Below are 23,104 nucleotides of genomic sequence, written 5' to 3'. Positions count from 1 at the left end.
CGACGTTTATAATTATTTGTAAATAAATTGTGTCAATCAGATTCATTACGATATGCTAAATCCAAATATAATATGTGTATTCTGCATAAAGGCAAAAACTCGAGTTAGTTTGAAAATATTATGTTACTATTTTATTTCTGAAGGCGAGTGCCCAGGCGATATTAAACAACGTTGATGATTGAATTGTTAGTAAAAACCAATTATCGACCTCTTTAACAATGACTTGTAATAAAAACAAGTCAAAAGGCACCCAATACGTAGTATACCTGTCGCGTTACTCACGTTAATTACAATAATAATTATAACTAGTTCGGTACATGCGTTGTTAAAACGAAGTACGCGAAAGAAAAAAAGTGCTCTAGGTATTACATCTGTTTGTAAGTAACTATTAATCTACCAGCAGATAACATCGGGAACACAAGTACTGCCTACAATTATTATAATACAATGTATAATGCAAATGGGTATTAGAGTTACATAACGCGTTTGCATTGTGATACACATTTTTTGTTAATGTAATAGTAAGTATGTGGTTAAAAAATCAGAACTGGTTTGAAACAGCAGCGACCGTTACGTGTTATGTTATTTGTACAAATCTATTATACTGCGTATGTAATATAGGTCATGCTGACATTTTTAAAACGGAAAATTCAACAATCTGAAACCGCTTTAAATTGTAACGACGAGGAATTATTTGCGTGTTTTGTGAAAAGACCGTCACGATGATGGTCGTCAGTTTATTTATTTTTTTATTACTTCTCCGATCTAATTTTTGGGCGGGTAATATGCAACCGTCGAAAGTTAATTGAATTGTACGCCTGAATATAAGGATTCTTCCGCAGTAACAATGTTTGGAAGGGGAGGAATGCAATCGGTGGTTAGCACACCCTTGATCTCAACTCCGACTCGATGGCTCCGGGTTTAGATTTTGATTTTTTAATATTCCGCGCGAAATTACTGTCAAACGTCAACAATCACCGTTCCTGAATATCGCTGAATCTACTTTGAACGAGCAAATGGTTTCAACTTTATATCAGATAATTTCGAAATAAAAAAATAAACACTATATAAATGTTGTAACGACGTGTTTGCACTGCAGGTATTTTTCGGCTCGTCGGAGTGACAAATCGGGACCTCTCTTAAGTCCACCCTTATATCAAACTCAATTTCCGCGCGCTGATTGAAAACGTTTGTCGATTTCGCGGTCCGAAAATCATTTACCCGTCCCACGGCGATGCGTTTTAAGGGTTCGCCGGCCATGCACAACAACAAGTCATTGATTTTTTTTTTTCATTTTATTTTATTTCTTTTATTCTCTCACTATTTCAACACAACTCTTCGACGTTGCACGTACAATACATTTTCGGAGATATTTTCACGAAAGACGACAAAGCACTTATAAAATGGATAACCAATAGGGGATTAAAAAAAAAAAAGTGCGTTTCAAAAACTCTAGATGTTCGAATTCTATAATAAAATATATATATATATATATATATATATATATATATCGGAGCACTATATCATCACGGTTCGCGTAATCAAACCGACGAATTATGTTTTCGTTTTATATAATATAATTATTTTATCCCCCTCCCCCACATCAAACCGTTCCCGTATATATATACTCGTATTATTATATTATTCTTCTATCTTTATAAATTGTTTTTGTTCATGATAAAATATAATTATATTTATGACAATTCGAATACACGCCACCGCTTGTCCACATGTAATTTTATAATAATATATTCATAATGCATATTTACATAAATTTCATCACACGAATCTTACCGTTACGTGCGAATCGCACTATTTCTGAAAAATTATTTCAATTTCAAAAATGTCACGAGTACCGTAAATTACCAATATAAATATAATAATACATATTTTATACATATATAAACGATGCAAATTATGTACACATTTAATTCAGACAATAAAACTATTTTTAATATCAACGCCGTCCTTGAATCATTTTGGTATTATTATATTAAAGAATAATTTAAGTTTTTCCTTTGTATTCTTATAATGACCATTTGAATACAACATTTTTCGCGAGCCATGAGTATATATATATATGTATACATAATTTCGTCAAAAATTCGTGTCAAATTATTCGAGTTTTTGTGACAACTCCAAAATTTTTTATTATTATTCCTATTCGTTTATTACAATAATTGTCGAGCATTAACGATTATTATATTATCTCTCGCACGACTATAGTAGTGCAGTTTTTATTTCGAAATAACCATAGTTTTGTGTGAATTAAAATTCGATCCGAAAACGTGTAACGGTATATTATTATTTTTTTTTTTTTTATGTATTCTCATACGCATTTAGTAGGTACATGAGGTAAATCTTTTTTTGGTACAAGGAAAAAACAATAATAACAGTTCATGGAAACGAAATCACTAATCAGATAAGTAAATATTACATAATATTTTATTGATATTGCATGTGTTAGATTATTCTAATAGTGCATTAAACAGACAGCGACTGCGTGTGTCAAATGTAAAACGTTTGTACTAAATTATTGAGCATTGGAAAAAAAAATATAAATAAAGATATTGTCAAATATTGTTCAAAGTTCGTTTGATTGTTATGTATATTTTCCTTTTCAGCAATATTTCAGTTAACCGGTCATAACCTCCATAAATTCTGAAAACAAAATTGCAAACAACAGTTAGTATTAAGATCAGAATATTTTAATATTGTGTGCAAAAAAACAGCAAAGAGTTGTTATTGCTACTGTAGTGTTGCTTTAGTTGTCTAAATAAGTTCTAACAGATCATCTGCAGGTTCAGTATTTGTTTTGGTGTCATACGAATTAAGAACAACAAGAGATGACTCGCTCCACAAATAACGGCATTGATTCTATTATATTCTATAATAATATCGATCACGTTGAACTTTGTACATTTTTCTATTCGTAACGTAAGAAGCAATACTGTTTAGCATTCATTCGTCGATTGCACGCTTGAATAACATTTTGATTTGGTCATTTTTTCATAAAAAAATATTTGTTACATTTTAAATCAAAATATTAATACCATACATAATAATAACATATCTTAATACTTTTTAGTTTGAAATGTGATTTTTAAACAAATTAACTCTTTGACATAAAAATAAATACTAAATAATTATAATAATAAGTTATTTTTAATATATTTTTTACATCAAAGTGGATTGTTTTCATTCACATTTGTTATTGAAATTTTATGACGTAATATATTTTTCATGATTTGAGTGGGTACATTTAAAATACAATTTAAATGATATGTTGAATTATAAGTATTTTCGTTTATTTATTTTTGTAAATTAGAACTTCAGATTTACATAAAAGCTATTCTACATATAGTTTAGTTAAATCGTTTATTATGCCATAATTTGTTTATAAAATACTAAATATTTCTTTTAAGTGTGTTTCTAATGTACTGGTGATTTGGAATTAAATATATTTATTTTTATTGATTTAATAATAGTTTGTCAACTTGTATATTTGCATATTACAAAAGAATGCCAATATATTCAACATATTTCACACAGAAAATGTATGATCAATAAAAACACGTTACGTAAATAAAAAAAGGACTAGAACTTTGGCAAATTGTACAGTATAGTTCACGTTGACAACAAGTTAAGATAAATTTAAATTTATTATTCTTAGTGATGACAGTGCATTAAAGCGTTAAAGGTAAAAAACCAATTACATTATAATATTTGACAATTTTCCAATGTTATATGAATATAAACGACGTTAAAATGTACGAACCTGCACGTACGCTCGGTTTGAACCGTGGCGGCAAATAAAGCGCTATAAAGTGTTTAAACTAATTTATAGCAATGAGTCCGCCTTTAAATTAACGATGTATAAATCATACAATTGTGAACATAACATATTCGGGCACGCGTCGTATTTTAAACGGAAGAAAAAAAAATTGATCCCATCGAAAAATAACGCGTTTTCAGAACGCGTACCGTACGGTTTCAGGGATTACCGTTATTTTATTAAACCACGGTGGAGCCGGGACGAGAAGACTTTTGAAACTCAATGTTGAGCGACTCGCGAATCGGACACGCGTATAGGAACGAAAATATGAACTCGCCAATGAAACGTTCTGGAAAACCACGCTTTTTGGAGGTTCTACAAACGTCGTACACGCGGCAAAAACAGTAATACTGTAAACGAGACGATCGTTTTGCGTGAACGCGGTTTTCTACCGTATCACTCGCGTGATAATATCATCGATAGCAAACATTCGTGTTGCGACGTCTCTGAATGTTTAACGCCGAACAATCCGAAGTGATCGCAACGTTAGCCATCCGAACATCGCTCGAAATAACGTTTCGCGTTTCTATCGTTTAAGTTTGTAGGGTTGAGGGTGGTGGTGGTGGTGGTGGTGGTGGGTGTGGAGAACGAACAATTTTAAGAGGGAACACAACAGCAGTACGTCGCGTTCAAACGAGATGAAACGAAACGCAGTCAGAAATCCGAGAGACGGGAATCGGGATTAGACTTTACACGAGTAGCAGCGATATAGTATTTTATTACGACTATCGTGTGCGGGATAAAGTGATTCTACGATGAACAATAAATACCTATAATGAGTTGTAAAAACGAGTCGTACAAATGGACGAGAAATCTGCGATAGTAATAATATTTGCTGATCGTTTCCGAAGCTACGTCAATAATATTACATTTATGGTATATACGAGTATATGTTTTATATTTTACCATCGTCAGTCGATCAACGGACTTTATTCGTGCGAGACAAGTTCTTTTGCAAACTCTTATTGCGTTTATTTTCGTTCTCGGGAAATTGTATTAAACATTTATTATTACGATGCCGGTCACTGTCGACTCCACTAGTTCCATCGACTGGGATCAGTTGGAAGTCTTATACTAAACAACACTACGATACCACCTCGTTGGCACCTGTACGTTTGAAACGTAAAAAAGCACTGTATTATTTATTTTCTTTCTCCATTCCTACATCTAGTCACAGCTGAACCTCTATATTTTATCTACGGACTTGATGATGGTTTGTTGATTCGTTTAGAAGAAGTACAATTTGTTTTCAATTGAAAAACATTTTACTGTACGAAATCTATGCATACTACATAATAATGTATTGGTATATTACATATTAATCATACGTATTGTTTTACACAATATTATTACGAGTGCAGTTGTACTTCATAAATTGCAAATGATTCGAAATTTATTCTAAAATAATATTTGAAATTAATTTTTTTTTTGTTTGATTATTTGAATTTTTAGTTTTTACAAAAAAAAAAAAATCATCATATTTAAGGGATTTTGTCAAATAGAAATTCGTTTGATTGAAGTTCGACAGTGTAGAAAACAATTGAAATGAGTAAACGGGTTTACGAATGCGTGTAAGGTTGTTGATTTCAGTAAACTTTCAGTCAACAACGATTCGGCCACGATCGGGTTACCCAACAACGTTTTAAGCCTTTGTTTCGCCCCGTGGGATGGGATTTTAAGTGAGCAAGGTTACTGTTATTACCGTTTCGCGTGGACCACGCAGACAAGACGCGCGTCGCCCCGAGCCAAAAACTTACAATAATTTCACAACCGCTACAGTAATACAATGTCCCCAGACTCGACCGCTAACGGTAATAATAAAATTACATTGAAACGACGCAGCGAAAACAAACGTTGCGCGGTCAAGGGCGCACCGGGTGTGCCCGGGCACCCTCCAAAGTGAAATAAATGGGTGCCTAAGGTTTGAGTCTAAGAGTAAAGGACCCGTATTTTAACTGATGTTGCTCAAATTGAATTGCGATTTATTCTAAAATATTCGTTACGAAAATAATGATTTTTCTTAATAAAAAAATTAAAACAAAATGTTCTAAACTATCGTTCGGAAACCCATTACGATAGTATAACGACTGCGGTTGAATACAAAAGTGCAAATCATTAACAGTTGAAACTGTCCGAAAAAAATACACGAAATTCGATGAAAACACTTTTATTAGGACCAATTTACTGTAATGTTAAATAAAAATGTAGAGTTATGTTTATCATAAGCTTATAATTATGATTATTATAAGTTATGTTATAGTTTATTAATTGCTGATACATTATGTACCTACACATTTTGCCCTAAGGCCCAAAATTATTGAAGGCGCCCCTTGAAGTAAGTACAGGTCTGAGTACGCCTAATGATTGTGGTGGGGCTCGTACACAATATTATAACACAGGACGATAGGCGCATCAGTATTGAATGAATTACGTTGCAATAGATACAGTTTTTGTTTCCCTCTCCCCCGCCATCATAAATTACTCAACTACCAGTTACTGATTATGGTTTATCTATACGATTATAATAAATAGTATGATAGTGTTATCATTGAGGCTCGGAAGTTGATGACCTTAAAACATTAAAAATGACCTAAATAATATGGAAATATGGCATAAAAATGACATAAACTGTCCTTAAAAAAATGATCAATATTTGTTTTTAATTAAATTAAATGCATTTTTTTTTTAAATACTTTACTATAACATTCTGTATAAATTTATCAAAACTTATAAATTACTAAAAATATGACATAAAAATAACCACAAATATCCATAAAATATGATGTTTAAAAATTACAAATATTTGTATTACACATTTATCAAAGCTTACAAACTGCGCAAAAATCAAAATCATTTTATAGTACAATTAGAGCGTATTTGATGTTATCAAAAGTAAATGAACGATGATTATCTGTTTATAAATATTTACACTTGGAAAAACTTCTCACCTAACCGGCGTTTTAATTTTCAAATTTTACAAAAAAATAATAAAATTTAGATACAATAGGTATTATTTATTACAACACGACAATGACGAATGTAATCGGCGAGATAGAATCGGACAAGTCTTAAGTTATTGACATAATGGTCGACAAGAAACGATATGGAGTGAACTAGGTTGAAATAAGCAAAAATGACTAAGAACGTGGGAAAACTACATACAAATGTCAAAAAATTACTTAAAATTAATTAACACCAAAAAATGCAAAAAAAAAAAAAATAAATAAATAAATAAAATATAGTTATTCAAATTCACATGCTAATAAAACACATTTGTGGCTAAGAGAGCATCGTCTAAAAAGTTTCCAAAAAAAAAAGAGCATCAACTTCCGAGCCCTATTTATCATTGTTGTTAATCAATCTTTCGCGTCGTCGTCGTTGGATCACCACTCGGACGTTTCGAAAAACGATATTGTATTTCTATCGTGACGCGGATCCCACAGGCCGACAACGCTGGTTTACCGATCGGAACAACCGTGATCAGTGATTGCCGTCGTCGGCGGTTTGTATTAAATTGTAAACGATTCTGAACGTTTCCTAAGATGTCACGAACGTGTATGTTTCCGTGTTTTCTGAGTTCATGCGAGTCACGTGAAATCCTGATCACTTAAAAAAACATCATTTTGCGCAACAAACAGGTGTTCACGGTATTTCACTTTTCGGCCAAAACCGACCTTTTACCGCCCGCCAGTCACGTACGTTATTGTTACGTGTTCGCGTTCCGTCCGTCGGACACAAAAACTTTCATTCAAACACTAGTTTTATGATCAATGTTTGCGCGAAATGCTTTATCTGCTATCGCGTTAGTCTTGGCCGGTGCGCGAACGTCACACAAAAATCCACAAAATCCCCGACGAACATTACAACCCGATCCCGGGGGAGGAGCACGCGTCGGCTTACCGTCAAAGTCTACGGTGCCGGATCCGTCGGCGTCGATCTCGTCGATCATCTGGTCCAGTTCCTCGTAGGACATGTTATTGTCGAGCTCGGACAGTATTTCTCTTAACACTTCGGTCGTTATGTAACCGTTTCCTGCGGAACAAAAACGAAAAAGGATTCGGGAGATTCATACGCGTTCTGATAATCATGCGGCGCGTAATTTTTCTTTTCCGTTTCGCGTGCACTACCTTCTTTGTCGTAGAGCCTGAACGCTTCTCTGAGTTCGGTTTTGATCGCTTCCGAATCCTCTTCCTCTTCGGTCATGAACTTCGCCGCCAACGTGCAGAAGTCGTCGAACGACAGCGTGCCGGTACCTGGAACATGAGAAACGTTCGGGTGGAAATCACGCGTGCGAACGACGCGTACTGGTGCGCGACGAAACGCAACTTTCGGGATCCGTGCAAAATTAGGAGAGCTGGGAAATAAAAAAAAATCGTCTCCCGACGATCGACCGGTTTCGATCGGTTTCGGCGGCACAAATGTTTGCGCTCGTTTAGATGTTATTCCGTCGCGCAAGGCCGCCCGTTGCGATTAATTTGGCCGACAATGGGTTCTGGATGTTACGTGTAGCGATTACGTGTGCTTTGGGTGGTCACCGTCATTGTGCAGTGCGTAGGGTCACCGGAACGTTATGCGTGCGCACATTCCTCAATATCGTCACACGAATCAAAATTATCGACGTAAGGGGGGGTGAGAGGCACGTGGGATGCGTATCATAACGGGCGCATTGTGATTCTTCGAAAGTGTAACACAATCGGTGTTCTATTTTCTCCGTGTCAAGGTGGCGTTTGCCTTTTCGAAATTTTCCGATGAAAGAGTCACTAAAAAAAAAACATGAACTAAATACGCTTACGAACTGTGTTGACACACGAGGATGAATAATAATAACACATTATTGTTTCGAAGAATAACGCCAATGCTCGTAACAATACGTATCTCGTGTAACCATAACATTTTTAATGCAAGGTTGGACGCGAACTGTACAAAAAAAAGACTTGAAATTGTTAAGTCAATATTGCGATTAAAATACATTCGGATACAAGACGATTATTGTTTTAAAATTTTTTTTGTGTACCTCGCGAGTTTTTTCACGTTAATTTTACAAAAAAAATTGAAGTTATATTCCGGTTGAATTTCAAACGTCAACTTGATTAAAAAAATGATTAAAAATCATATTGAAAATATAAGGGAATAAAAATGAACTGTCCATCAAATCATCGGTGGGTACGTACTCGAATACACGATCGTGAAGAAAACGTTGCTCTTCTTAAAAACAGTTCATTCGGCCGTTGGTCGGGTAACGACCATCCGATCCGCAATATACAGCGTGGGTACGCAGTAATTTTAACGAAGTCGTTTCGCTTTAATTTCGCTCGTTAATTGCAATCGAGTCATTGCGTCCATCCGTGTGCGGTCGTTCCGTGTTGTTCTCTCAACGGTTACGCGATTCGTTCGCACGGCGAAAAAATACGTGTTAATTGTGCTCGTCGCACGAGAACGGAACGATACCGGTGCGTGTCGGGGGTGTATTTAATGTTTTGGAACGGACCGGATGGTTTTTACGAAAACTAAAACGTGGAGTCGGACGGGTTCGCGCGCGCGCGACCGATAAAAATTTCGATTCGCCGACAACGGCGTAACGTTACCAATGCGCGCGTACGACGTACTCGCCGTCGGCAACGTTCCGCGCCGGTTGCTGGTATTGCGATATCGCGTTTTCGTGCGCGTCATAACGTCTCGGAAGCTCTTAAATCATTCGCTGATCGGCGATGAAGATCCGGCGGATAGATTTGCCCCGCGCGCGATGAAAGCGCACGCTTTTACGGTCCGCGACGGCGTCCCGTGACGGACGTCGTCTCGGACAATGAGTCTCGTGCGGTCCTGTCGGCCGGATTCCGTCCGGTTTCGCGACGGTAGGGCGTCGGAAAGGATAAAAATAAAAAATAAACGCGCACGAGGAACAGCGCGAGCGCGTGGAAAGTACGTTATCGGTATACGTCGGAGCGCGTTTGCGTGCGGAACCGAACGGAGTAGACGTTTTCCCGTTTAAACGCACCGGCGCGCGCGATTTGCGTTTAACGGCGCGAACACGTCATCCATACCGAATCGAACGTGTGTTGTCGACGTCCGTTTAAAGCAACGTTTGTTCGGACAACGCCGTCGCGTCGCTCGTATAAAACTCTTTATCGTTGCGTCGCGACGTTTCTTTGATTCGAAGCGGAGAGCGGTGGATTTCGGTTTTAGAATAATAAATATTTGAACAATTAAAGGAAAAACAAATGCACGGTTGCTGATTTGGTTCGGGTAATATTTATCACGGGGAAAGCTCGGAAGGCAGTACTGTGCCGACCGTCGTAGTGCGCGCGCACACACACACACACACACACACACACACACACTATGGTGTTTATTATCGTTATCGCATCCTTTGAACGCCATGCGCGTTATACGGGCGATGAAATTGTTACGTAATACGGTTATTTTGAACAAAACGCGAATATGTCTAGTAAAGACTCGTCTAAACGAAACCTATCAGCTTCGTCTTCTCAGCAGCATAAAGAAAAATAAAGTATTCATTACACCTATTAGTTATGGAGTGCTCTCGGAAGATAATCGTTCTTTACCAGAAGTATTCAGTCTTCCTCCCGTTATAGGATCTTTATTGGTCAAAAAAAAAGGATACAAATTATACCAACAACCAGGTCACGTTGTTAGCTAGAGAGCTCCTCCTATTTTTATTAAAAATATTACTAATTACTCTTTATTTGTTACAAATTTATCAAACCTCACGGGTACTAATGGTTTTTCCTGTAAATCCACGATATCATTCCTAATCATTCGCCCTAATGGGTGCAAAAATTACAATAAAATAACCGAATATATACGAACTTTAGATCTTGAATGTCATACATATTGTCCACCGGAATACCGTCCATTCAGGGCTGTTATCAGGAATCTGCACCATTCTATACTCACCGTTGATATCATTGAATGATTTAGGCCATTCAGTAGAACGCATCGCAAACAATAAAAAAACAACTTCCCTTTACTATTATTTGTCGTAGAACTCGAATGAAGTAACAACAACGTCGACATTTTTAAGATTTCTTCGCTTCTATATGCAATGGTCTCAATTAAAATACCACACAAAAAAAAATCGTGGATCACTTCAATGTCATAAATGTCAATCGTTCGGTCATACTAAGTTGTACTGTTATCATATTCCTCCGTGCTCCTTAAGTGTGGCGGAGACCATCTGTTTAAGGAGTGTACTAAAGACCACAATCTTTCTGCCAAATGCACTAATTTCGCCGGGTATCATACAGCTTCATATAAAGGATGTTCTAAATACATACATCTGCTAAAAAAAATCTTTTCCTCCCTCCGTTCCAAGACCAGCGTTGCCCACTCATCACTGAAGTTTTGACGTCCACAATCAAAGACGATCATACGCCGAGATCACACATCACCGACCTTCAACCGAACAACCACCAGATATTATTAATATTTTCAAGAATTAAAATCCATTATCACTCTTCTAATAGCTTTACTGTCAAAAGTATTGGGAAAAATAAGTTTAAATCCGAATTTGTTTACTCCTTAATTGTATAAACATAACACAATATTTCATTCTTATCTAACTTCACTACTATCTTATCTCTCCGTCATATACACACTATTGTTAATAATCCCACTCATTGACTTTATAAATATTTGTTAAATTAATTAATTGTGAAATGTATTGTTATTGTTGAGTTATAATGGTTATGCCGAAAGCTCTTAAAATAAAAAAATCTTGAAAGGACATTAAACTCGATCCGGAAGGAACAAGAAAAACAAGATACAATTCATTATTAACATTTTTTGACAGAATTGAAAAATGTCATGGAAAACTCGCAAAACAACATGATTTAATGTTACGTACCATAGATGGCCGCCGTTTTCGAAGGACCGCGTGACAAATTATTCTTTTTTTTAGTACATGTAAAACCATATACTCATTAAACACAGGATCTCGCTTGACAGACCGCATTGCCGCGAGACAGATTAAACTTCTCTATTGTGTTGAATTAAAAAAAAAACTGACGGTATAACAATAATAATATCGACATTTCGGCAGATTCATATCTTACGCGGTCCTACGATCATTTTCAGTATTCTGGCCGGTGATAATGAGAAGTTTATCATAGCAATAGTTAATAATATGTGTATCCTATCTCGAATTGTCGTGCCAGGTGAGGATCGCAGTGCCGAGAGGATTGCATTTTCCGTGATTAGACGCCACGCAAAAATTTTAAACACAGACATGCACGAAACGGGTCTTCCGGATTCATAATCGTACACATATACATATGTATGATATAAAATGCAGTGATGTTACAACACCGATGTGGCGCAACTACTGTGAGAAGGATATAATATATCAAGTGTACGAAAAGTATGTCGAATCGATAATTAATTTTTAACACACGGATAACACAAGTAACGGCGCGGGATCAGGACTAAATCGGTTGCAGCATCGAATATTCATTAATTATACCGCGTTGAACCACATCAGCGCGGCCGATCCGAACAAACGCATCGTATGACAATACGTTTGGCTAAGTGATTAAACATGGTCACGGATTTGACCGCACATTAATGTATCGAATAACTGCTATGCGATTGAAAGACGTCTGTGTTGCGGTTGTGATGGAATCCCGATGGATGGGATCAAGGCCGTATCTGGGGGTGAGGTCCAGGGTGTCTGGTTCCCTCGAAATTTCTTCAATATTTGACGAATGTTTAAAATAATTATTTATTTTTAATACTAACATAAATATTTTCAGTCAAAAATTATGATACTTAAACTCCAATTAATCATTGACTGCTTTTAATTTTATATCTTAATATCATATAAAAATATGATATTAATTTTAATAAAAGAAGTTTAAATTTTTTTGTCTTATTTCTAACCAAATATCAAAAGTTAAAATCTAAATTCAATAAAATTACAATATGCATGTTTTGGACCCCTCCTGAAAAAAATTTCTAGATACGGCCTTGAATGGGGGAGGTGGTAGATGGTTCTAAAACAAATTGTCCAAGTCGTTTCGGATTTTCCGAAAAAAGTTCAAAACTTTTCGATTGGGTTATCGCGGTCATCATTTAGTACGGATTACTAATCAAAGCCTGCGAAAACATCGATTTCGTTCCCAGCCGAGAACACAAATATAACTGTTTGGCTACTTTACCGCGTTATATGTAGGTACACTGCTCACTCAAAATGCACTTATAGATGCAATTGTGCATCATGTACACGTGAGTGGACGCGTGCGTACATGTTTGCTTTTCTACGGTTTAGTTTGCTTGGTATTGAAAAAGAAGACAATTTTTTAGTACATTAAAATGTGGTGATTTATTTAACCAAACACGCTCGTTAGATAATTATAGTTACATAATATATTTTTATTTCAACTTTTGTTGTCTATTATGCCCAATCGATTTGCTCCTAGCCAATCCATCATTTGGAGTTCATTATAACAACATTAAATCATCGCCCACTCGTCGTTATTGATTTTTGAAAATATGATTTTCTATTAAACTCGTCATTTTAATAACAAATTTATCCATCATAATAACATGGCTTGGAGGGCTAACATGAAGAACTTGAAAACTGTTCAAACCGGAATTTTATTCGATGATTTATATGTTTGTAAAGGATAATATTTTCATACTATTTGAACTATCTAATTCATTATTTATGAGTGTTTAACGTTTATCATAGCAGAGCAGTACACCAACATTTTTAAAATATATTCTCCTACTGTTTTACTTTACTCAGCTTATATAGGAAAAACCTTTTAAATAAATTTGCAACTAATATAGTTGGATAAAAGATTTTTAGATTTTTCTCGAGCACATGAAATTAAAAATGGTATTAACCGTTTAAAAAGATAAAAAGTAAATATTTCCAATGATTTCGATAAAAAAAAAAAAATAATAAATAAATAAAATTTTAAAAACAAAAACTAATTGAAGAAATTCTCGTTGAGAAACGACCCGAGGTTAAAAACAATTTTAAACAATTTCCAGTGCGGAACAATGTGTGTTGAACATAAAACCAAAGTATCACTTCGCGTGAGTGTACATATTTAGTTCGCAAAAAAACGCGTAACATTGAAACGCTGATAAAAAATGTTCGACAAGACCAGTCGGACGAGCTGGACGCAGACACTGAACGTCACGTGCTCGAAAAACAACAAACCGTACAGAAACAATGATGAGAGATTATGAGAAATTAGAGCAATATTATACGCGTTTACTGCAAAACGGATAACCCACGATAAATAATTACATAACACGTTTTATTTATAACGTTATGTTTCCAGACCGCAGTTGTATAACAGCACATAATGTTGTACACGTTTCGGTCCCCCCGTAAGAACACTGAAAAAATAATTCGTTTGGAGTGTACGAACGAATTAATCGCGAAAACCGATCGGTCCACATAGTATTTTTATATTATCATATGAAAATTTAGAGTGCGATGGCTAACGGACCATTGTGTTCCACTTACCGATGACGCCCTTGGTCCGTTTTGGTCAACACGCGCGCACGCACGCGTGTGAGCTCACCGACGCAATTGTTTATATATTCGTAGGTAGTAATTGTGCGCGCGAATTTGTAAACTCGGTATACGTACCTGCATAAGTAACCACGGGTACGAATCGATCTAAATCTAAGACTTGAACGATATCGATCACAACCCATACATCTTAATGTTCGTACAGCATTCCGACGAAGCTATTTAAAAAAAAGGTTCAATATTACTGTCTCTAACAAAAATCGTTGAAAATCGTTATTCCAAATACGATACATCCGCTATAAAAGTGCCCACTTTTGAAGACACTTGAAATTCTATCGGAATAAAGTGAACACAAACAAAATGTACAAACCCTCGAAATTCATATTGTATTTAATTACAAAATCGAGAAATGTATACTTTTACATAAATTAAATATATTCTGTGGTTCGCGTATGCATACTACGTGTCACTACACCTTATACCTTTGTACACCCTTATTTAGCCTGATTCGCTGAACATATAGAACTATTGTTATATTTCAATGAGATGAGTCAACCCTCGTTCTTTGTTTCAAAAGCGGTTTGAATTTGGAGATTTGTAGTAATAAAAGAAAAAAAAAGAAAATCAATAATATAAAACAATAACGAAAATAGTTTTAATTTTAATCGTTTCTGATAGTACTGATTTTTTTTTAAAAATGTTCACGTTTCTAACTAAACTATAAGGTAAAATAAAATTGTTGAGCCTAAAACTATGTACGAGCACAAGTATTTGAGTTCTAAAACCAAATATATTTTGTTACCTATCTACGCTAGATGTACTATTTAAAATGTTACAGAATAATTTAATTTCAATAGAATGCCCAATATGCGTATTTCGGACAAAGTATTTTGAATACATTTACTCCAAATACTTTACATGACTGCTATAATCCGATTAAGGTTTACATTAACACTACAATACGTGTGTACATTGTGTGCAGATATTTTCTACTCCGCGATCCATCACTGGAAAATAAAAATAATAAAACTCTGAATGCACGCTCTTAACGTCTAAATAATAATGCTCGTAGGTCTTGCTTAATTTAGACTATATACGTGTGTGCATGTATAGATATACGAGCAGAAATCTGAACCTTCATCTATTGCCCAGTCGACCTTCCTTTCGAATTTCGAATATCATAAGATTTCGTCATGTTACCGTACTGTAGTGCCTATACCGTATAATATACAATACAGCAGCAGGTATAGTCAAAGGATTATCGTTCTTCCTGCGAGTCTTGTTTCCAGGACGAAATCGTTACATTTCGCTAAGTCGGTGCAAAACGTAAATACGCGTTTCGAATTAGTTTTTCGGCACAAAAACGATATTCGGATCACACATTATCGTGTGTACGTGTGCAGTACGTGAATGGTGTGTATGAAAGGGCAATTACGTTTGTAATAGTTAAATAATAATGGTTTGAGCGGTATATTTACATGCAAGTATGTACGTTGAAAAATGTGTCTTGTGCACAGTGTTTCGATATCATCACGTCGAGTCCCCATCGGTTCGCGTGTGCTGTTTAACGATCTATTAAACGCGATTGGACAGTTGAGACTATTTTTTTTCTCGAATTAATAATTTTTCATCATAATCCCCGTACGTATGTCTGTAATTTAAAACCGGATGATCTGACGGACAGACGAGTGGAATGGAACGTGGCACAACGAAACGTTTGATGGACGTATAGTGAATGATACATATATTTTTTCCGTGTCGGCTGTTAATACGTATTTATTCAATTCAATCAGGTTCATCCCCGAGCGAAGTATATTCCGTACAAAAAATAAGTTAGCGCATTGATCGACTATGAAGTATCTACTGGCTAATATTCAGACGTTATGATATCGACCGCTAACCGTTTGACTTATTGTAATACAGTTATTGCATGTTCCTATACAATAATACGATCGATGGCCGCATCGATTCGAAAATAGTTTTAACCGATTTCATAAATAATACATGATTACCCGTGCGGTCTAGCAGTTTGTATTTGAATACGTAATAATCGCGTACACCGATTTTCCATAAAGTTGTAATTGTATTGAATTTATGGGTTGAAAATAACTTTTACCTAAATAGATGTTTATATTGTATGTATTTCAAAGGTCGTGGAACGCGTGTGATTTCGAAATAATTAATATTAACATTTTCATCATAGACTATACGCACGTATATTAAACAAAGTATGTTTAATACATAGACCTATAAACTAAGTTATAGTTTATAGGTCTATGGTTTAATATATTAGTCACACGGAAGTACGAAAACGAGGAAAAATAACTATTAGCTCAATCCATGTTCTTTAATCCATAGTTGCGATCTGACATTTATCTTATGTAGGTATTCGTTGTGGAAAGAGGGGAAACGCGACGGTACGGTTTTGTTTAATTAAAAAGAAAAAAATGGAAAACAAAATATCCATTAGATATTCTGTTTTAGTTTAATAATAGTGTATATGGTATGATATATGTAGCACAATACATAATTTATGCGTACCTGTATTGTTTTAATTTTTACCACACAAACTTTCTATTGGGAGTATTGTCTGCGCGTATAATAATAACAATATCCACTATGATACTTTCGTAACGATGTCATAACGATTGTTAATTAATGTATTTATAACCCTTTGCACATGTACGATGATGGCGTGATCTCGATTAACTATCAGATACATCGAACGTTTGAAGAAAAAACTGCATTCTCTGCACCAATCACTGCCGGTGCATACTACAGGTACGTGTTATTACAGAATGCACTTGTACGCACCGTCGAGTGCATGAATAATTGAACATTAATTAAAGTTTTCATCGGATCACACATTAATAATAATTATTTTTAATCGTAAACAGTATGCGTTTTCCGCGAGAAAGTCGCACGGCGTGCGGCTACTGTGCACTGTGTGTTGCTGAAACAGTGTAATATAATATGTATATATATATGCGCATAGGATCGTCGGATTACAAATAGAACAGTGATAATAATAAAATAAAAAAATAACATAGTACAATCTCCGGTCTTTGAAAAACGAGCGCGAGAACTTGCATTTTAACATTTAAGTGCACTTAAACGCGTATACTATATATACAGTAAGACCTCTCTGTAACGGAATCGTTTGGGACTAAACATTTCCGTTATAAAGAGTTTTCCGTCATAAAGAGGTAGAAAAAATTGTTTAAGACTGTATGCATGTATGCGTTAAAAAAATTAAATTTTAGACAAATACATCGTACAACGTAAATTTATACAGTAAGATCATAACAACTAAAACTAAGAACTGACAAAAAAAACATTATTTTCCGTTAAAAGGAGAATTTCGTTTAATAGAGGGTCCGTTATAGAGAGGTTTTACTCTATACATGTAGATGTATAGTGTGTACCAGTGTGTGTGTAGGTGTATGTATATGTATGTGTCCCAATGAGAATCGTATTCGTGTGGCACGCTCGCATTAATATGTGAGTAACTGTTTATCATTAATCAATTATGCACAATATTCTTTGTGGACGCCGTTCACAGCGGTGCACTGGGATCCTGCGCGATCCATGATTAATTTATATCGTTTATCATATTATTCAATCGCATCGTACGTACGGTCGCGGTTGGCCAGCGGGAACGCGCTAAGGATCGAGAAAAATCGAAAAACGTCAATCTCGAAATCGCAAACCGTCGGACGACCGCAATACTTTAATTCGATTGCTCCGTAGTTGTGTTTGTTTGTTTCGAGGTTCTATCGGAGTCCGATTACTCGAAATTATTAATAATACCTGGTGCGCTTAGAACACATTAATGAATCGACTGCCGAGCGGGCTTGTCGCCGGATTCATCACCCCAGCGGAACGAAATAGGAAAAAGTTAAATATCCGTCATTATGTCGTGTACCACTAAAATACGTGAGACTACTATGCCGTCTCGACTTCTTCCTAATACAAAATGTTACCTGATCAGAACATTTTTCGCGTTACGTATCAGTAACGTATCAGTTTTTCGGAGGGTGGGGGGAGAGATCAGCTTTGTGATTCCAAGATAGCATACAGTAATTTGTGCACCCCCTTCGAACGAATATTGCCATCGTTTACAACCGACAGAATGACGTGTCTTCGTCGTTCAATCATATTTGTGTGTGCTTCTACTTCGCTTATTACGTTGTCGCGGTAAACGTTAAACCGTACAACGACTTAAGTTCTCCGGGACAACGTCCGAGCATATATTAGTTTACATCGATTAGTAATTAATTACAGCGCGCGGATACGATCGTCGTAATCGAACGGCAGATCGGTTCGAATGACCGACCGGTAATTATTATTATCATAACGTTTCTAGTGCGTTGTTTTGCACGAGCACGCGGGGACTAATTAAGTCCGACGATAAATTAATTAGATCAACGACGGTCTGGTTGTTATGGACGTAAGGATTGAGCAACGCGAGCGCATTTATAATACAGCGTGCGTGTATAATATAATAATACGGCTCGTTTCGGTATTTTCGCTGGGAGGCCGCCCCCTGTACGCGTATGTGTTGACACGCACTCGACGTCCCGAAGGTCTGGCGCGCGCGCGCGCGTTCCGTTATCCGATTTTAATAAATTATGCAACTTTAACAGTAGCAATAGTAATAATAATTCGATCCGATTGATAATGCCGACTGATCAATCGTTTTTTTGTTTTGTTTTTTAGATTCCGAATGAAACGGAACTGTGTGTTGTTTTCAAATAACTATTACGCGCTGACAACGACGTTTTTGACGAAACAAAATCTTGTGAACATTAAAAATAACGCTCTACGTACAGCGACCAGTGTTCGGAAAGAACGCGTTCAATTTTTTTTTTATTTTTTTTGTTTCAGAACAGTTTTGAAAGATTCGAAAAAATAACTCTGTGTATGTACTTAACTCGTAACGTTTTCCGATTTAAAAACGTGTTGTAGAGTGAAAATGCGAAATGGGGTTTCTTTAAAATTATAAGATTAGTTTTGACGTACGCATCGTAAAATACAAGTTTTAACGTCCTATTAAAAAAAAATAAAAAAAATACCAAAGGCAAGTCAAACACAATTGAACTACATCTGTTTCTAATATTTTATATCAGTTTGCATTATAACTAAGCACTCGCATTAACCCATTAATTTCCATCTTGAATACATTGTTTTTCTTCCAAAAAAACCACATCTCCTTAGTTATGCTCATGCTTAATAAATCCATAACATTTTAAGACCAAACCCGTTGTTTATGATTTCAATATCATTAATGCTCCGAACAATAACATTAATAATTCTTTTGACGAACCTTGAATGTTATTTAAATTTCTGTTCAAATTGACTTCATTAATAGCCTCATATAATTATTTACGATATCACGCAGGTGTGTATCTTTATTACTCTATAATTTATCATTATTAATTGATCCTCGTAGCTATAATTATTTTCACGTACAGCACATGAAATATTATGACGATCACGATTTTATATTTCGTTATTATGTCATATATTATGTTGTTTGTACGGGCATATTTTAATTTTTAAGCCGAATAGTTTAAAAAATAAGAATAAAATAAAATTACACAGTACGATTAAGAAAATCCTCGTTTCGGTCGGAATCTAAAACGACGTGAAAGGAATTATGTCGGATATGATATAAAGACGCGAAAAGAACCGAAGTAGGATTTTTCCCATCTCACCTCCTTTACCTTTACCCTACACATTAATAACCCGCGGTCGTACCTTGATGATCGATTTCTGAGACGATTTTTCTCACGGTCTCGGTGTCGGTGGCATGGCCCAACATGTCCAAAATCACGTTGATGTTGTCGCACGTGATTTTGCCGCATTTCTCCGTGTCGAACGCATCGAAAGCTTTCCTCAACACTAAAATATCAAACAAGTGACGAAGAAGCGTTGAAGAACGATGTGATTCCAGAAACCGTCCGTACCTTTTAGCTGATCTTTGCTCAGCGTAATGCTCTCGGAGTAGTCTTGCGGAGGCGGGTCCATCCACGACTGTGAACAACAACATTCGGCGGTTACGAATCGTATTTATTTAGTATTTATCCCGTCGCGGTCCGCCGAAAACGAAATCCCGCGGGCGGTACGGGGTCGTGCGATCGGGCATTGGTCGCGGGACGTGCGTCGGGGTGAATCCGAATATTGAAACGCTTACCATGATCGGATTTTGCTCGGCTCTGCGCGGTTCGTACGAGAAAATTGAACGCCAACGGAGCGGTTCGGAGCGGTATACTGAAAGGCTTCGGGTTCGATAATGGCGTGTTGCGGTCCGACGCGCGTTTATTTATAATGCCGATCTGTGCGCATTTCGACGGATTCAAATGCCACTAGGCCAATTATAAAACGTCGTATGCACGACATTCTTCTCGCGAGTTTTCAATCGCGAAAGACCCGGGAAAGGAAGGAGGGTAAAACAATTGTTTTTATTTTTTTCATTTTTTCAACGCATCCGGTGAACCATTCGGTTATTAGGATTTGGTCATTTGGATGACGTACCCCAGTGTGCACTGGATGTTTCAACACATCCCAGAAACAAACATATTACATAGTACAATCAACGTAACTTTTTAATATGTATACAATGTATCTATTCTGTCTAAATAAAACAAACATTTAACACTCATCCCGGCGATATAACTAGGCATTATATGATAGTACAGACCTACAATGTTATAAATTATATGTCACAGGGTTGTTACATTATTGTGATTTGTAATACGTACCAGCAAAATAATATCGATGTTTCAGTTTTTCACAAAAAAAAAAAAAAATATACTATTTTAAAATAAATAGTTTTGCACTCTATAAAAATACACTCTATTGGTTTTACCCATAAGCTAATATATTTAAATATACAAGGGGTATCAAATCAATTATTCATAAGAGTAATGTCCGTATGCATACTATTTGATGTGTCACGTCATAAGACAGTTTTAGACTACATGTCTTATGTTGATTAAAAAATAAAAGTAACTAAACTTAAAAATCAGTTAAAAATCAGTTACTTATTTTGTCATACATAATGTGCTCGTATGGTAGTAAAGACAGAAAACCATCGATTTCCATTCACTTTAAATATCGTCCATTATAAACCTAATGTCAATATGATTAGGATAGCCGATAGGTAGTAAACGCGTATGATTTAGAGACCCGTCTAGGTAGATATGTCGGTGTTCGAAGTTCGATACCCTCATACGAGTTGTGGTATTTTATTATAATTGTTTTCCAATTATTAGTAGGTTTCATTGTTTAAATATGACGTTCTAACTATGTTTACAATCTAACCCAAATATAACTTTTTGTTATAAACATTATATTGCAGTTGCAGGTATGTTAGAAATTAACAGATTTAAAACGTTGATGATTAGGTTGCAAACACCGGACATTAGCAGTATCAGGGACATCACATTAACGCAAATTCAACATTCAAATTAATGTTGCATATTATATGGAAACATACCTTGTATGTTTATAGTACACATTATTGCACAGGGGGACGTCATCTCGTTGGTATTATACGTTACGATCAGTGCCGGCCCGATAGTTTTCGGTGCCTTATATATGTTGATTTATTAATTATTTATATAAATCTATGTTTATTGAGCGAATAATTATACATTTATGTATTTACATTTATTCATTTTACATTTATATAAATATTTATACAATTATACTATATTTTGAACCTCCACCGACGATAAACAATTTTACAAGTACATGAGTGTTCAATACAGAGGCGGCTTGAACGTTTACATTTCACCGGATCAGATTAATTTCAACCACCCAACCTATCTCGAAAAAATTGTTCTGACTTACCTTGAATTAAATTAAAACTATTTCAACGCTAAAACGTACAATTATGCATCTCTAAATATGTCCAAAAATGTACTGGTATGCCTACTAAATTTTAATTCATTTAACCAAAATGTACACAAAAAAATGTTTTAAAACCGCCCTAATAGTGAGTACTTACAAATAACCTCTGGTGTAATACTGCATAGTATGTAGGTACCGTCTTAATTTTTGTCGATTTCATTTTTGGAATTTACAAAAATCAAAAAAAATCACTATGAACACGATAAGTGTTGCGTTACAAGTGCATTTCTTGAGTCGTAAAAGAGTCATATTTTGCCCGATTTTTTTTATATTAACGCTCAAAGAGGGGATGCTAGCACCCCAACTTATAACATTCGTAACTTTTTAAGGCTTTTGGTACAAACAATGAATTTTGTGGTACAATCCTGTACAAATCGAGTACAAACGATCGCCCTGGGTTTTTAACGAAATCTCAGTGGGGATTCCGAGGACAAGAACCTCTGAAAACTTTTTATCTACACCTGTATCGGTCAGCATTATAATGATTGCATAGTACGCGTGCATTGTATTTAATACCGGTTGGGGAGTTTTTCGAATGTTTCTAGTCAACCTTTCTAGAAGATACGTCAACGCTAAACGGGTATTTTATATCGATTTCTAATCCCATATTAACGCATATGTTGCAATGATAACTTGATGGAAAAAAATAATGTGTAAAAATAATACAGCAAAAACAACAACAAACTGATAGTTAAATTTTATTGATAAAAAGTTAGAATATAATAATGGTGAAACAATTATTCGTTATTAAGCTATAGATAAGTGAATAAGATGTCTCTGGTGCGTTATTATGGTGCGTTGAATTTATTGAAGTCGGTTGTTAAGACGGAGATTTATATGGCATT

The 23,104-nt window shown here is 35.6% G+C and overlaps 1 protein-coding gene across 1 annotated transcript; it reads right to left on the bottom strand.

The window, feature by feature from the left end:
* Positions 1-2,508: 2,508 nt before the first annotated feature.
* On the bottom strand, positions 2,509-20,650 carry LOC112684140 (troponin C-like). Its single transcript, XM_025555473.1, has 6 exons — positions 20,539-20,650; positions 20,312-20,378; positions 20,103-20,246; positions 7,963-8,088; positions 7,736-7,867; positions 2,509-2,661 (listed from the first exon to the last, which is right to left on the bottom strand). The coding sequence occupies exons 1-6, from the start codon at positions 20,539-20,541 to the stop codon at positions 2,636-2,638; spliced, it is 498 nt and encodes a 165-aa protein (XP_025411258.1). The 5' UTR covers positions 20,542-20,650; the 3' UTR covers positions 2,509-2,635.
* Between the last annotated feature and the right edge of the window lie 2,454 nt (positions 20,651-23,104).

This window comes from Sipha flava, unplaced genomic scaffold (genome assembly GCF_003268045.1).
Source record: "Sipha flava isolate LNK unplaced genomic scaffold, YSA_version1 241_pilon_pilon, whole genome shotgun sequence".
NCBI classification, from domain to species: domain Eukaryota; kingdom Metazoa; phylum Arthropoda; class Insecta; order Hemiptera; family Aphididae; genus Sipha; species Sipha flava.
This window is presented reverse-complemented; position numbering and strand designations above follow the sequence as displayed.